The sequence below is a fragment of the Bos taurus genome, chromosome 5, assembly GCF_002263795.3.
Source record: "Bos taurus isolate L1 Dominette 01449 registration number 42190680 breed Hereford chromosome 5, ARS-UCD2.0, whole genome shotgun sequence".
Classification (NCBI taxonomy): domain Eukaryota; kingdom Metazoa; phylum Chordata; class Mammalia; order Artiodactyla; family Bovidae; genus Bos; species Bos taurus.
Window position 1 is genome coordinate 113,656,305 of NC_037332.1, and position 16,862 is coordinate 113,673,166.

General features: G+C 49.4%; 1 protein-coding gene and 1 pseudogene across 1 annotated transcript in view; both read right to left on the minus strand.

The window, feature by feature from the left end:
* ARFGAP3 (ADP ribosylation factor GTPase activating protein 3) overlaps positions 1-14,780 on the minus strand; it is a 51,917-nt gene extending 37,137 nt beyond the window's left edge. Inside the window, exons 1-2 of the mRNA NM_001075974.1 lie at positions 14,645-14,780; positions 6,262-6,380 (exon numbers count right to left, since the gene is read on the minus strand). Of these exons, the coding sequence (NP_001069442.1) occupies positions 6,262-6,380; positions 14,645-14,713 (188 nt within the window). The 5' untranslated portion in view covers positions 14,714-14,780. The remainder of the gene's footprint in view (positions 1-6,261; positions 6,381-14,644) is intronic.
* Positions 14,781-16,101: 1,321 nt separating this feature from the next.
* Positions 16,102-16,862, minus strand: LOC100298838 (histone deacetylase complex subunit SAP18 pseudogene; annotated as a pseudogene).

The following is a 16,862-nucleotide window of genomic DNA, read 5'->3' on the forward strand; positions in this document are numbered from 1 at the left end:
AATATGCATAGGACAAACTGACTTCATGGTAACATATGAAAAGTAAAAAATTAAACCCTACTTTATAAGAAACAGATTTCTTATAAAGACAAAAAAAAAAAATCTTTCTTTGGAATCTGAATACCAAGCAAGGTGATTAAATTATGTATATTGTTCTGAAATTCTTTCTCTGAAAGATCTTGCTTAGTCACCACATTTTCATGAATTCCCCCAGGTTGAGTTAGGTGCCATCCCCATCTCCTGGGATGCAAGGTGGCAGTCAACAGCACAACCTCTGGAGGGAGCTTTAAAGTGCAAATCTCTACTCTGTCATTACAAGCTGCATGGCCTTGGGGAAATCACTCAACCTCTGCATCTTACTTTCCTCATCTGTACAGTAGGGATAATTATAGTAGTATCTATTTCACTCTTATAGAAATTAAATAAGCTAATATTGGAAAGGTGCTGGCTCATGGTCAATACCATATGGCTAAAATTCTCATGCCACCATCATTATAGTCACAGCATCGCTGTCACCATCGTCATCACCATCACCACCAGCATCACGAGCACCACCATCACCAGCACCACCATCACCACCAGCATCACCATCATCACCATCATCACCAACAGCACCACCATCACCAGCATCATCACCAACAGCACCACCATCACCACCAACACCACCAGCATCACCATCACCACCATCACCACCATCACCACCAGCACCACCATCATCACCATCACCATCACCACCAGCACCACCATCACCACCAACATCACCATCACCACCATCATCACCATCACCACCATCACCAAGAGCACCACCATCACCACCATCACCACCACCACCACCATCACCACCAGCACCACCAGCATCACCATCACCACCAGCACCACCACCATCACCATCACCACCATCACCATCACCACCATCACCACCAGCACCACCATCATCACCATCACCACCATCATCACCATCACCACCATCACCAAGAGCACCACCATCACCACCATCACCACCAGCACCACCATCACCACCAGCACCACCATCACCAAGAGCACCACCATCACCACCATCACCACCAGCACCACCACCACCACCAGCATCACCATCACCACCATCACCACCAGCACCAGCATCATCACCACCATCACCACCATCACCAACAGCACCACCAGCACCACCATCACCACCAGCACCACCAACACCACCAGCATCACCATCACCACCAGCATCACCATCACCACCAGCACCACCAGCACCACCAACACCACCATCACCACCACCACCAGCATCACCAGCACACCATCATTATAGTCACCAGCACCACCATCACCACCACCATCACTGTGGTGACTCTGTCACACTGTTATAAGCAGCAAGCTCCAGAGGACAGGAACACCCCATATTTTTCTCTCAACTCCTAGCACAGGCACATAATAGGTACCTCGCTTTACATATTTTTTTTTTTCTTTTTTTTTGGGGACCCTGCCCTCTGAGAGTGGCTACTACGTTTTTGCCCAAATTCTATTCCCCCCACCCTCCGAGGCATAGTTGATTTACAATATTATATTAGTTTCAGGTGTAAGTCCTAGGTCTTTAATAATCCTCGGTCACTAAGAATAAGCACCGTGTTTAAGCACACAACTTGATCGGAAAGGCAGAGTAATAACAGGGTCCCTATAACCTCACCGGAGAAGGCAATGGCACCCCACTCCAGTACTCTTGCCTGGAAAATTCCATGGACGTAGGAGCCTGCAATCCCTTGAGTCGCTAAGAGTCAGACATGACTGAGAGACTTCACTTTCTTTCTCTTTTCACTTTCATGCATTGGAGAAGGAAATGGCAACCCACTCCAGTGTTCTTGCCTGGAGAATCCCAGGGACAGGGGAGCCTGGTGGGCTGCCATCTATGGGGTCGCACAGAGTCGGACACGACTGAAGCAACTTAGCTTAGCTTTAGCTTATAACCTCACCGGCGCACTCACAGGGGAATTCGGTCCCCAGCTACAGATTCGCAGGGACTGAGAAACGTCTACACAGTCAGTGCTGAGTCCTCCAGGTCTGCTCTTACCAAATGTTGAGGGGGTATCCGGGCTTTAAACTGGAGCTCTGTGCGAAGTCAGGACCCCAGGTTCATTCTGGAGGGAGCCACTTCACTCCTATTTCTAAGCAAAGTCTCGAGGCTTCCTAGGTTATTTCTATATCTCCATTAGTGGCTCGGCGGTATAGAATCCGCCTACAATGCAGCAGAGTCAGGAGACCCGAGTTACAGAAGGGGACCCTTCCCGACATGGGTCGGGAAGATCCTCTGAAGAAGGAAATGACAACCCATTCCAGTGTTCTTGCCTGGGAAATTCCATGGACTACAGTCCACCGGGTCGCAAAAGGGTCGGACACGACTGAGCACAGCACAGTACACACGCTCTCCTTAAGGAGGGCGACTCGCCTGCCCTTCGGCCCTTGGAAACTCCTACATATTTTTAAAAGTCCTAAAATTGAGGCTTTAAGTACTCAGATTTGCTAACCTGCCTCACAACTTTTAATCGTAAACTATCTTTAAAAAAAAAACACCAAGTATTTCATTTTTTTTATACAAAGGTGTTTGTATTTTATTTATCTATTTTTTGCTGCACCTCATAGCATGTGGGATCTTAGTTCCTGGACCAGGAATCAAACCCGCACCCCTTGCACTGGAAACTCGGAGTTTTAACCACTGAACCACCAGGGAAGTCCCCAAGCCAAATATTTCTATATCTATATTTCTTAGAAATAAAAGTAAGAATTGATTGTGTTTAAACTGACCTGACAGAGATTTTCTCTGCTAACATTGGAATTTCAAAATAAAAGGTTGATGGTACTGGACTCTGAATATAGTCAACCTTAAGAGGCCGCTCGAACTGCTTGTCGGTTCCCATTCCTATAGGAGGAGATGACTCCCTGTAGGCTGTATCTCACCTTTAATTTAGATTAAGAGAAGTGGAAAAGAGTCTATGACAGTGCTAATAAAAAGGAAAGCAAGGAAAGCAAGAGAAGTTGGAGAATTAGTGTCACTTCAACAAAATAGCTTCTGTTAACAAATCAGGTCAATGAAAAAACAGGTTTCCCACAACTTCTGTAATCCTCATATGTCAACATAACTGCCTTAAAAACTGCATGAATTAGCTTCACTGATGCCTGCTGTAGCCAGTGTTCTTTTTTTTTTTTTTGTAAGTAGAGCATTTAAATGGATTTCAGAACCTTATGAAATCAGAATGAATCTCACAAATAAACATGACAAAGTTATCATGGAATCAAAAATTTTAAGTGGAGTAAATTACACCATAACTAGTAATCTAGACTCTCACAGACAAGCCCAGCAACGGCTTTCAGGCAGCCATTTGTTTATAACTGGCTTGATGGGCTAATTCAAGGTCATGAGAGGTGTTGCTTTTCTAAGCTAACATCATAAAAAGGTTCTCCTCTTGCGTCCACTAAGCCGGCACCCAGATAATTCAGATCTGATCACTGTCAACAAGCTGGCGGCTTGCCACATGCCAGGATCCATGCGAGTTCATTTGCTCACTCCTGCCAAAGCCCTAGGAAGACTATAAGCCTTCTTGTCTCCACTTTCAAGGGAAGGAGATGGAGACACAGAGAGGTAAGGAGCACACCCGGAGCTTGTAAGGGATGGCAGCAGGATTCAGACCCCCGGCAGCCAAGCTCCAGCATCCTCACTCTCAGGGCCCACCCAGCACTGCCTCGTGAACCTCGGGGGCGCCCACTGTGCCCAGGCCCACGTCACTCTTCCCCTCCCGAGTGCACCCCTCATGGGCCTCAGGAGTATCAAGTTTCAGCTCCCAGCCTGGCAGTCAATCAAGACCCTGCCAAGGTCACAGAGACCTTCCCCTCTGAATCTAACGTCTCTTCATTTTCCTATGCTTTAAAAACTAGCTACCAGACATTTCACTTTTTTCCCGTCTCTACACTTTTTCTTTTGCTTATTTATTTGGCTGCTATGGGTCTTAGTTGCAGTGGCGGCGGTGGTGATTTAGTCGCTAACTCACATCCAACTCTTGCGACCCCATGAACTGCAGCCGGTCAGGCTCTCCTGTCCGTGGGACTTCCCAGGCAAGAATACTGCAGTGGGTTGCCATTTCTCTTCTCCAGAGGATCTTCCTGACCCTGGGATCCAGCCCATGTCTCCTGCATTGCAGGCCGATTCTTTACCACCGAGCCACCAGGGAAGCCTCTTAGCTGTGACCTGTGGGATCCAGTTCCCGGCAGGGGTTGAACCTGGGCCCCCTGCACTGGGAGCACAGTCTTGGCCGCCGGACCACCAGAGAAGTCCCTCTAGACTTTTTCTTACTGTCCGAGCGCTGCCCTCCTTGTCTCTCCGTTACCAAAACTGGACCAGGCCTTTGAAGTTCGCTGCGACTGCTACCTTCTGCTTAAACTTTGCCGAATTTTCCAAGCAGAAGGAGACGCTGTTTCTATCAGTGCTCTGTACAGACCATCTTACTATTTACGTTGTATTTGTAGCCCCAGCCCAACAACGGGGACTTAAGGCTGAGACCCCTTGCACCTCTCATGGCTTGTCAAACACTTGATGGTGAACTAGAGAAGAAACAGAGCCAGAGAGGAGCTCGGGGAGACTTGGTGTCGCAGGCCCTGGGGGGAGAGCTCTGGGGCAGGGCCACACCGCCAGGTCCATTCTGCTGGTGGCTCCCGGAGCAGTTGGCCACTTCCGCAGATGCCTAACCTCCCTTTCCCTTTTTGCTTGGCAAAAGCCAGAGTTCATGATTTTTTCCTTTGCAAATGTATTGACTTGAAATTCTACTTTAAAAAAACCCAAAACACAGCTCTTATTAAACATTCCACCCATGCCAAACTGTTAATATGTTCATGCCCAGGAAATGGGACTTTGTGTGTGTGTGTGTGTGTGTGTGCGCGTGTGCGCACGCATGTGATGTGTGGCCGGTTTGCAGAGGGAGAGAAAGAGGGAAGGGAGTTCTAGAGGAGGGACTTTCACTTCCCACTCTAGGACTGTTTGGATTCTTTTTCCCCAATGAACTAATGTTTGTAATTTTTTTTTTAAATCAATGAAAAATGTTTAAAGAGCAGCCCTCCACCTCTGAAAAAAAACATCCTTAAATACCCTTATCATCCTTGACTTTCTCCTGCCCAAACCCTCGACTGCTGCCCTCAGTTATATATACAGAGATTTTTTTTTTCCCTTAATGGCTGTTTTTGAATCATGTACAAGCATTGTGATTCACCCGGTTATATTTATCTAACTTTTCCAAGGGTGGTGATTAAACCTGCAACAGCCCAAAGAGACCCTGCTGCCCAGTCTCGTCAGGCTCTCAGTCAGCCCTTCCCTCAGCTGGGGACACGTCAGAAAGCCACCTCGTTTCCTGGGATGGTTTACAGTGGCAGTGTGCTGGGTGGTGGGGAAAAGGGAGGGCCCGCTCCGCTGGGCAGGGCCGAGCAGAGAGGAAGACAGCCAATTGCACACAGAGTCTGGGCATCTCGAGCTCTGGGCAGAGTAGGTCACCATGTGTTACCTGGTGACAATCGACCCGGGGGGAAAAGTACACGCAGATAAACTTGCCCTGGCAACCACATCCCTCCACATTTAAAAAAGATACGAGGACCGGAGAGTGTGTTAAAAATATCCTGCGTCTAAGGAAAAAGAAAAGACAAGACGGGAAACTGATAGATGCTCTGAAATTATGTGCTCCCTGACTTAAGTAACTAAAGCTGAAGGAGTGATGGACAGACAGAACCCCCCTTCTCCCAGGAGGGGTCAGAGCAAGACTCCCATGTGCTGCTCATTATCAGAAGACAAAAAAGGAAAGTGGGGCAACAGAGGATGAGATGGTTGGATGGTATCACCGACTCGATGGACATGAGCTTGAGCAAACTCCAGGAGAGGATGAAGGACAGGGAGGCCTGGCGTGCTGCAGTCCGTGGGGTCGCAGAGTCGGACACGACTGAGAGACTCAACAAGAGCAGCAAAGGAAAAGGACCCCAGACCCTGAGACGCTGCCTCAGACCCTAGACACTGACTGTGTCTTCAACACCACTGCCTCGGCTCTTGGGCCGGGGTCTACAGAACAGCAACTGAATAGAAAATTACGCATTTCCCCAGTGTACTCAGTTACCCATAGACTTAAATCTCCGTGATTCAATCTACTCTCTTGTTACTTGATGGCAAAGCAAACATAAAGGAAACGGGGAGAGAGGCCCGTGGAATGTTGTACTCACCCCCGCCCCCCAGGAGAGAGGCCCCCTTACCGGATGAAACTCAGGTGGACGCCCAGGGACCGGTGGCTCCCTGAGCAGTCGATGCACAGGAATACCCCGTAGGTGATGCTGGCCCAGCTGGGGTTCTTGGCACCACAGTCAAAACACACCTGAAAGAAAAGTTCAACACTCAGTCACCAATTGATTCTTATTTGCCAGATCAGCCATCCTATAGGACGATAACAGGATTTGGCTTGAAAACTGCTTAAGCCTCACAATTTAAACTGATTATTAGAGGGAATTCCTTGGTGGTGCAGTGATAAGGACTCAGTGCTTTCACTACTGGGGCCTGGGTTCAAGCCCTGGTCAGAGAACTAAGACCCCACAAGCAGTGCGGTACAGCCAAAAATAAATAAATAAACAAACTGGGTATTCGAAAATATCTCACCTCGATTTTTTTTAAAAAGGCTCAAATTTCTACTTCATTTATGATGATATTATTATATTACACATACTATATATAAATATAAATATTAATACAATGCATTAATTACATAATAAATTACGTATTACTGTATATCTATTATAACACGTCCCTGGTGGCTCAGTGGTAAAGCATCTGCCTGTAGGGTGGGAGATGCAGGAGACACGAATTCCACCTCCGGGTCGGGAAGATCCCCTGGAGGAGGAAATGGCAACCCACTCCGGTATTTCTTGCTGGGAAAATCCCATGGACAGAGGAGCCTGGTGGACTACGGTCCATTGGGTCACAAAGAGTTGAAGCACACATACAGGTTATTATAACACTCGGCGGTATGTGTAGTGAACTCAGATGTGTTTATCATCTCAAATATGACGCATGCACGAAGCGTCAACAGGGCTCCTGCCCCATCGCATGAACAAACGCTAGACAGGAACATCCTGGGGAAACACCCAACGCCTTATGGTCCCCTGCTCTCCACTAGATGGCAGGCGTTCATGCATGTTTCTTTCCTCCTCAGCCACAGGAGGCCGAGAGCGTGGTAGCCAGACTCCAAGATGCCCCTGGGATCCTGCCCTCCTGGTCCTAACTGAAGTGAAGTCACTCAGTTGTGTCCGACTCTTTGCAACCCTATGGACTGTAGCCCACCAGGCCTCCTCCATCCATGGAATTTTCTAGGCAAGAGTACTGGAGTGGGTTGCCATTTCCTTCTCCAGGGCGGGGCTTCCCTTGTGGCTCAGCTGGTAAAGAATCCATTTGCAATGTGGGAGACCTAGGTTCAATCCCTGGGTTGGGAAGATCCCCTGGAGAAGGGAAAGGCTACTCACTCCAGTATTCTGGATTAGAGAATTCCATGGACCATATAGTCCATGGGATCGCAAAGTCAGTCAGACACGACTGAGCGACTTTCACTTCACTTCACTTCTCCAGGGGATCTTTCTGACCCAGGGATCGAACCCAGGTCTCTCGCATCGCGGGCAGATGCTTTGGCAGATGCTTTACCATCTGAGCCACCAGGGAATCCCAAATCCTGGTCCTAAACCCTCATGTAATCTCCAGCCTCACTCAGCTCAGGAGACTTGTGTGACCAATGATACGGCAAATGACATGCTACTGCGTCATTTCCCAGTTCGGTCCTAAAAGGCCCTGCGGCTTCCTTTCTCTCTCCGGCTCCCTCTCCCCTGGATCCCTGGCTCTGGGGGACAGCAGCTGCCATGTCCAGAGGTCACTGGGCAGCCTAGTGGAGAGACCCACGTGGGGAGGAACCGAGGCCTTCAGTCCAACAGCCAGCCAGTGGGAAGCGGAGGCCGGCTGCCCGCCAAGTGGGTGAGCCTGGAGTAGAGGCCCCGGCCTTCAGTGGCTGCAGCCTCGTGAGAGGCCCTGAACCTGCCAGCCTCAATGATGACGCAAGTCAACATTCCTTATCTGATAACAGGAGCACAGACACAGTGCTTGTCATGGAAATTAACACTACTGATTAGAGTCGCAACAACAGGACTGTTAAGAATTCCACTAATAATAGAATTGTTTTCCAGGAAAGAAAAAAAGAAACCCATATTTTCCTGGCCTTCAAAAGCTGTGTGAGACAAGTTGTGTTTGTTGTTTTAAGATGCTGAGTTCTGCAGTGGACACTGATCCAGAGAGCTATCGCTGCGTGGAACGCTGTGTCCTTCACCACCTCCGCCCCCTCCACTCTCTGCAGGCCACTTTTATAACAGACACACAGCTCACGCCCATGGAGCATGCCCCTTCCTGCACAGAGGGTGCCTGGCACTCCTACGGGGTCCTAGGGACCCCTCCTCCCTCATCAGCACACAGCCCAGAATGGTGAGAGCTCAATCAATGTTTTCTGTGTATTTTTTTATCTCCCACTGAGCCTGAAAAATAGTGACATACCCACACTAAGCATTCAGTAAATATATTAATCAAATGACCAATTTGTAGAAAATAGCACCAGCTCAAAAATTATTGCCAGCCCTCTCAACACTGACTGGAGTCAAACATTCTTCATCTAATAATGAGACATAAGAGTATTCTAAAATACACAGTGCTTGTCATGGAATTAATATTTGTAATGAATTAAAACCAGAACAACAGAACAGTAAAATCTCCATGAATAGGAGGTTTTTTTAAAAGCTCCCAAATTTCAGATATGCTTGTCAGGCAGAGCCCCCTCTGTGAAGGTTGGTCCAACTTTAACCAAGAAGACAGATCTGGCTTCTGGCCTCTTGAGGGCAATACATGAAAACACACGTGGATTTTCCAAAGCCCTTCACGGTGACAGGCTCACATGAAGCCTATGGGAATAGTGGTGGAGGGTGACAGCTGACATGAGAGACACCAGTCATCCACTTCGGTGTTTGTTGATTGCCTGCTGTATGCCAGACGCCGCGGCAGAGCCTAAGGTATTAAGAAATGGACGGTGGCACTGAGTCCACAAACACTTGCTGAGTCCCTCCCCCTTCCCCCCAACAGGCCACAAATGTAGGACAAACGCGTGCACGTTAAGCCGCTTCAGTCCTGTCTGGCTCTTTGCGATCCCACGGACTGGAGCCTGCCAGGCTCTTCTGTCCATGGAGATTCTCCAGGCAGGAATACCAGAGTGGGCCGCCAGGCCCTCCTCCAGGGGATCTTCCCGACCCAAGGATCAAACTCAAGTCTCCTATGTCTCCAGCATTGGCAGGCAGAATCCTTACCACTAGGACCACCCATGGAGAAGGCAAGGCACCCCACTCCAGTACTTTTGCCTAGAGAATCCCATGGATGGAGGAGCCTGGTGGGCTGCAGTCCATGGGGTCTCGAAGAGTCGGACACGACTGAGCAACTTCACTTTCACTTTCACTTTCATGCATTGGAGAAGGAAATGGCAACCCACTCCAGTGTTCTTGCCTGGAGAATCCCAGGGACGGGGAAGCCTGGTGGGCTGCCGTCTATGGGTTCGTACAGAGTCGGACACGACTGAAGCGACTTAGCAGCAGCAGGACCACCCAGGACATGAAAATGAAGGTGCCCCAGGGTAACGGCCATTAGAGTAAGGAATCCCCTCTAGTGGGCTGCCATACAGTGGGACTGACTCTGCCAAAGGTGCCATCCCCCTACAAGAGGCCACTGTGATTCCTCATTCACTCAGCCAACAGCTGCCACTATGGGGAAGCCCCCGGCACACGTGGAGTGACGCACAAAGGTGGCCTGTGAAGCTCGCAGCAGTCTAGGAGTCCTAGCGGGGAAGGCAGCACCAGTTACAATGCTGAACCTCAGAACGCAAGGATAGGATGCAAAGTTTTCTAGACAGGGTACAAGTGGCATTTGGGACATCAAGAATAGTCTAAAAGGGCAGTAAGTGGCAAAAGCCTCTGCGGGAAATGGCCCTGTGCAGGGAGAGGACCCAGAGGCTGGGAGCACACAGCCCAGAGCAGGCAAGGCCGAAAACCACTCCCAAGGTAGTTGCAAGGCTGGCTGTGAAAAGACAGCATCAGGGCTTCTAACAAGAGGCCTCAGCATCTTTCTGACCTACCAACTAAGAATGTAGCTCCATGAGAGCTGGGGCCTTGCTCGCTTGAGCTGAGCTCTGAGCGTTGAGCCTGATACAAAGCACGGACCAAATGCAAACACAGGTGGTCGAAGAGCTCCTGAGCCAAGACTGTGACCTAGGGAGGCTGAAGTCAGAGGGCAGCTAGAAATCCCAGCCTGGCTCTCGCAAGTGCTGCCTTGGTTCTCCTGCTGGAACGGGGACTCCACTGTCCTTTGATATGCAACCGTAAACCAAAATGCCAAAGAATCGATGCTTTTGAATTGTGGTCTTGGAGAAAACTCTTGAGAGTCCTTTGGACAGCAAGGAGATCAGACCGGTCAACCCTAAAGGAAATCAACCCTGAATTTTCATTGGAAGGACTTGATGCTGAAGCTGAAGCTCCAATACTTTGGCCACCTGATGCAAAGAGCCAACACATTGGAAAAGACCCTGATTCTGGGAAAGATCGAAGGCAGGAGGAGAAGGGGACGACAGGATGGACAGTTGAATGGCACTACTGACTCAACGGACATGAATTTGAGCAAACTCTGGGAGATGGTGGAGGACAGGGAAGCCTGGAGTGCTGCAGTCCATGGGGTCACAAAGAGTTGGACATGACTTAGCGACTGAACAACAGTAACAAACCAAAGTGGACATGTGGTTTTCTAAACAAAATATCAGCTTTCGTGGTAATAAAACTAATTTTGGACTAGCAGTTCGTTTTGCCTTGTGTGAGAATAATAATTACTATAGAAATCACAGCTAATACGTTCCATGCCAGGCATTGTTGCTGGTCAACGGAATCTTTCTAACAACTGTATAAGAAGGCACTTTTCTTATCCCCATCAGGGACAGCTTCTGGGCGTGTGTGTGATCCATGAATTCACTCACACGGGGCCCTGCATGGCACGCAGAAGGGCCCATGAGTGGTTAATGCTCTGCTGTGCCATCTTGAAATTCTTAATACTTTTCCAACAAGAGCCCTCCATGTTCACTTCGCATGTTTCAAGTTCCCTGCAAAGTTTATAAAGCCAGTCTTATCCCCATGTTAGAGAAAACTAAGGAAATATGAAGTGAAGGGCCATAGCCAGGAAGTAGTATCCCAGGGATGAGACCCCGGACAGGCAGTCTGCCCTCGAGCGCAGTCTTCATCCCTTCACTGTGCTGCCTCTCTCCAGGCCAGGCAGCCCTTGATCTGTCCTCTAGACACTGGGTCACTAGCTCCAAAAAGGCAGCAACCTGTGCCTTTCCCATCGGCGCATCCTCAGTGCTTTGCAGTGCCCGGCACGCACACTGCAGGTGCTTAACTGGTATTTGTTGAATGAATAACTCAAACAATCAATGTAACATCAAGGAACAGCTGAGATGGGAAGGATTTCACAAACTAGAAAACTGACCCTTTGAGGCAAACCTTTGATCCAGAGTAAATATTCACCATACACAGAGAGGGAGCAGTTGGATGCCGCATTCTAAAAATAAACCAAAGTGTTTTTAAGTGCCTTTCCTGTAGAGCTCTTTTTAACCTTCTCATTTTAAAAATGCTTATTAATTCTTCCACATCATTATAACTAGTTTCCATCTTTGCTTAGGTAAAGGTTTATTGTGCGTGTGTGCATGCTGAGTCGCTTCAGTTGTGTTCAACTCTGTGCAACCCGATGGACCATAGCCCACCAGGCTCCTCTGTCCATGGGCTTCTCCAGGCAAGAACACTGGAGTGGGTTGCCATGCTCTCCTCCAGGGGATCTTCCTGACCCAGGGATGGAAACTGCGTCTTTTATGTCTTCTGCCTTGGCAGGCAGTTCTTTACCACTAGCGCCACCTGGGAAGTCCTATGGTTTATTCTCTTTGCCACCCCATGGTCTATACAGTCCATGGAATTCTCCAGGCCAGAATGCTGGAGTGGGTAGCCTTTCCCTTCTCCAGGGGATCTGCCCAACCCAGGGATTGAACCCAGGTCTCCCGCATTGCAGGCGCATTCTTTACCAGCTGAGCCACAAGAGAAGCCCAACGGTTTATTCAGTTCAGTTCAGTTCAGTTCAGTCACTCAGTCGTGTCCGACTCTTTGTGACCCCGTGAATCGCAGCACACCAGGCCTTCCTGTCCATCACCAACTCCTGGAGTTCACTCAAACTCACATCCACCGAGTCAGTGATGCAATCCAGCCATCTCATCCTCTGTCGTCCCCTTCTCCTCTTGCCCCCAATCCCTCCCAGCATCAGGGGTCTTTTCCAATGAGTCAACTCTTTGCATGAGGTGGCCAAAGTACTGGAGTTTCAGCTTTAGCATCATTCCTTCCAAAGAACACCCAGGGCTGATCTCCTTCAGAATGGACTGGTTGGATCTCCTTGCAGTCCAAGGGACTCTCAAGAGTCTTCTCCAACACCACACTTCAAAAGCATCAATTCTTCGGCGCTCAGCTTTCTTCACAGTCCCACTCTCACATCCATACATGACCACTGGAAAAACCATAGCCTTGACTAGATGGACATTTGTTGGCAAAGTAATGTCTCTGCTTTTCAATATGCTATCTAGGTTAGTCATAACTTTTCTTCCAAGGAGTAAGCGTCTTTTAATTTCATGGCTGCAGTCACCATCTGCAGTGATTTTGGAGCCCAAAAACATAAAGTCTGACACTGTTTATTACTAACACTCAAATAAATAAAAAGTCTTAGTCAAGGAACATAGCATCATACTGTGGAACACTACCACAAACTAATTTTGCTCAATACTTTTATTAACCCTACTACAGAATATAAATTTTTTACAGGTGTGTTGTTCATAATTAAAATAATAATAACAAAAGTAGCTGATATGTATCAATGGCCAATATATACAGGTACTACTCTAAGGGTTTTTCTTGGATTTTCTTATTTAATCCTCACAATAACTCTCTGAATTAGACCCGGCTCATGCCCCACTTTCAGATGAGGAAAAAAGGCACACAAAATGGTCAAGTAATCTGCCCAAAGTGACAGGAAGTCATGGGGTCTGGACAACAATTTATAGGCAAGCCCACACGTGTCCTTCAAAAGCGTTCTTGGTATAAAGACACTGACTTCTTATTTAAAAGGGGCACCTTCCTGTTGATGAGTTCAGTCAATGAGAACATATGTTGTGTTTCTGAGATAAAGCAGACAAAAATATATGGTTTCTACTCTGCTAACTCTAGATCCTTATCTCGTCTAGTTTACAGCAACCACTCTTTATAAACAGATTCACGGAAATTTGAAAATCAAGAAAACAGCAAAGAAATCGGCACTGGAGAATTCCTGGAACCTTTCTCCTCCAGTCTTTCTTACATTCATCAGATACCACCTCCAATAAATGGCTTCCTTTCGTATTTCTCTCAGGCTGTAAAAATACTGGCTCCCCTCCACCTGGACTGAAAGACATCTACATGTTGTAAAACTCTGGGACTTTCTGTGCCACCCTGTCGAGGCTCATGACCATGCTGCTTAACAGCTGTTCACTCTGGAGGTGGCAGTGGGGGCCAGGCAGAACAGTCACGGAGAAGAGGGGAGAGTCCATGCTGACATGACCGCCCTTTGCACTGGCCAGGTTCCACGCCAACCTGTGATCCTCACCGAGGTATCACTTTAGCCTGATGTGTCATCCATCTCTAGCCAGTCGCAATAAGTGCTAAGAGTCATAGGGGTGGGAAACGGCCCCTGAGATGAAGAAAAAAAGGAAAACCCCAATCTCCAAGGACACCCAAAGGGAAGGAAGGGAAAGGGTCTGTGCTGGGCTTTCTTAGCAAGAGTTAAGAGCTCCAAGTCACTTAGCAGCAACTACTTAGCAGCTTCATGAGACACGGAGATTGAGGCTCCCACCAAAGGACACAGCACCAACCAGCCTCCAACTGGAGCCTCTGGGGAGACTCAGAGGTGAGCTCGAAGGTGGGGAGGGGGCATGCTCAGCTTGCCCAGAGCTACCAGCTGGAGTTTCTGACCCGGTGCATGCTTCCTGGCTGGGTCACAGGTGGCCTGCGGGGTCCGCCCCCAATCGCGGGAGCCCCCCTCCCCTCCAGCCCTCTCTCAGGTCCCCAGGCTCGCCCCTAGTTCTCTCAGGAACTCAAGTGTCCACTCTGCAGCCCCCTCAAAGCCCCCTTAAAGCCCCCTTTGCCTCCCCGTAAGCTCCCAGGCCCCATACGCCCCTGGGACCCCCAGATGCTCCCGCCTCCCGCCCCCAGGACTTCCCAGGTGTCCACCCAGCCTTGGACCTAAGCGTGCGCCCCCTGCCCCCCTCTCCCTTGCTGAAGCGGGGAGGGCAGCGCACCGACGGGACCCAGGCCAGGCCCAGCCTTTGCGGCCGTACAGTGCGACGTGTCACACAGGCCGGGCCGGCTCCTCCTCCCCGCGGCCGCGGCCACTGGCGCCGTAGGGGCCGCCCGCGGGATCCCGCAGGGATGCCAGGCGAGCCTGAACACTCCTGGCGGCCGTTACCTTGTTGGTGGGCACCGAGCGGAGGCGCTTGAAGATGGTCAGGATGTCTTGCTTGCTGGGGTCCCCCATGATCACCCAAGAACCGGGGCGCAGCTGGCCCCGCCAACCGGGAAGGGCAGAGCTGCAGCGGTTGCAGCCTCCCGGGGGTAGACGCCGACCGAGGGGCGGGGCTGCTCGGGAAGATCAGACCCCGCCTCTCGACGGCCCCGCCCTGGCCCCGCCCACCGCCGCAGCGCACGCGCCGCTCGCTTAAGCCCCGCCCCGGAGCGGCACGCGCATGCGCAGGGAAGCTCGCAAGCCTCCAGGGCCCTACCTGGTTTTGTCTCTGGGCGGTGCTTGTCTCAGGCCGACCTGGGCCGAGTTTATGCGGGCGCTCACGGCTGCCCGAGGCACCACCGCCTCGGATGACGCACTCCTTCCTCGGCCACAGTCAGGCGGCAGAACCTGCCACTCCAAGTGGCAAAGGAGAAAACTTGCAGGGCGAGGGCCTCCCTTCCGTCTCCCGATGCCCGAGGGCAGGATTTTCTCTAGTCGCCTTTTAACATATTTATTTATTTTGCCCCAAGCTAAAGCTGAGGCCTGGCTGGGAAACGTCCGGTAGCGAAACTGGTACTGATACTTTAAGAAAAGCAGTTTTGCCACAGGACGCTTCCCACCCAGGCCTCAGCTTTAGCTTGGGGCAAAATAATTATGTTAAAAGGCGACTAAAGAAAATCCTGCCCTCGGGCATCGGGAGACGGAAGGGAGGCCCTCGCCCTGCAAGTTTTCTCCTTTGCCACTTGCCTCCAGTACTCTTGCCTGGAAAATCCCATGGACAGAGGAGCCTGGCAGGCTACAGTCCATGGGGTCGCAAAAAGTCGGACACGACTGAGCGACTTCACTTTGGGTATATCAGTTATTGTTCAGTAGCTAAGTCGTGTCCGACTCTCTGCAACCCCATGGACTGCAGCACGGCCAGGCTTCCCTGTCCTTCACGCTTTCCTGGAATTTGCTCAGACTCATGTCCACTGAGTTGGCGATGCCATGCAACCATCTCATCCTCTGCTGCCCCCTTCTCCTCCTACCTTCAATCTTTTCCAGCATCAGGGTCTTTTCTAATGAGTCAGCGCTTCTCATCAGGTGGCCAAAGTATTGGAGCTTCAGTCCTTCTAATGAATATTCAGTGTTGATTTCCTTTAGGATTGACTGGTTTGATCTCCTTGCTGTCCAAGGGACTCTCAAGAGTCTTCTTCAACACCACAGTTCGAAAGCATCAATTCTTCAGCATTCAGCCTTATTTATGTTCCAACTCTCAAACCCATACATGACTATTGGAAAAACCATACCTTTGACTATGTAGACCTTTGTTGGGAAAGTAATGTCTCTTCTTTTTTTTTTTTTTCCAGGATGATTGCAACATATATTTAACAATACAGTTTTACATAGAATGCTAAGAGCACTTCTCATATTTTACAGAAGAACTTGAAATATTTGGATTTTCTATTAATATACCATAGCAAAGCCAAATCTAATTCCTAAATGGATGCATTACAATTTGTTTATAGAGTTTAAAGGCTTAATGGCAATAAGGAGGGGAGGAAGAAGTGAAAGTTTATTTTATATAACTGACTGGAAAATAAATTCAAGAAAAAGCAAGTACAATTTAATGCGGTCTCATGCGCCCTGAAGGAGGTGGTGCCTGATTTGGAGGAGTGACCACTATGTCCAGATAGTCTCCTATTTGGAACTTCTGCGACTGCAGGGTCGTGGAGTCATCAGTCCCCTTTGTCCCAGACATGGTGCTGCCAATCTCCTTTACTCGATAGCCAGGCCTTTTAAGATCCGTAAAAACAATTGCAAAATTGAAGTGTGTGCCTTTTTTTCTGGCTTCTGGATAGACTTCTTTTACTAAACTAGTCGATTCTTTTAAGGTTGCATCCATCCAAGTGTAGATCTGCAGCTCGCTGGACGGCAGGTTTCTGCGGGAGAACTCGTCCATGCGGTGGTGGCGGCCGTTGTTGGTGGTGAAGACGCGCAGGAGCAGCGGGCAGGTCTTCTGATCGATGGGCTTCTCCGGCTCCTTCTTAATTTCCTCCTGCATAACGCTCGACTGCACTACCATCTTCCTTCTCCAGCCTTCGAGACACTCACTCTGACCTCCGACCCCGGCAGCGAGCATGAGAACAAAGCCTGTCTCTGCTTTTTGATACTCTGTGTTTGTCATAGCTTCTCTTCCAAG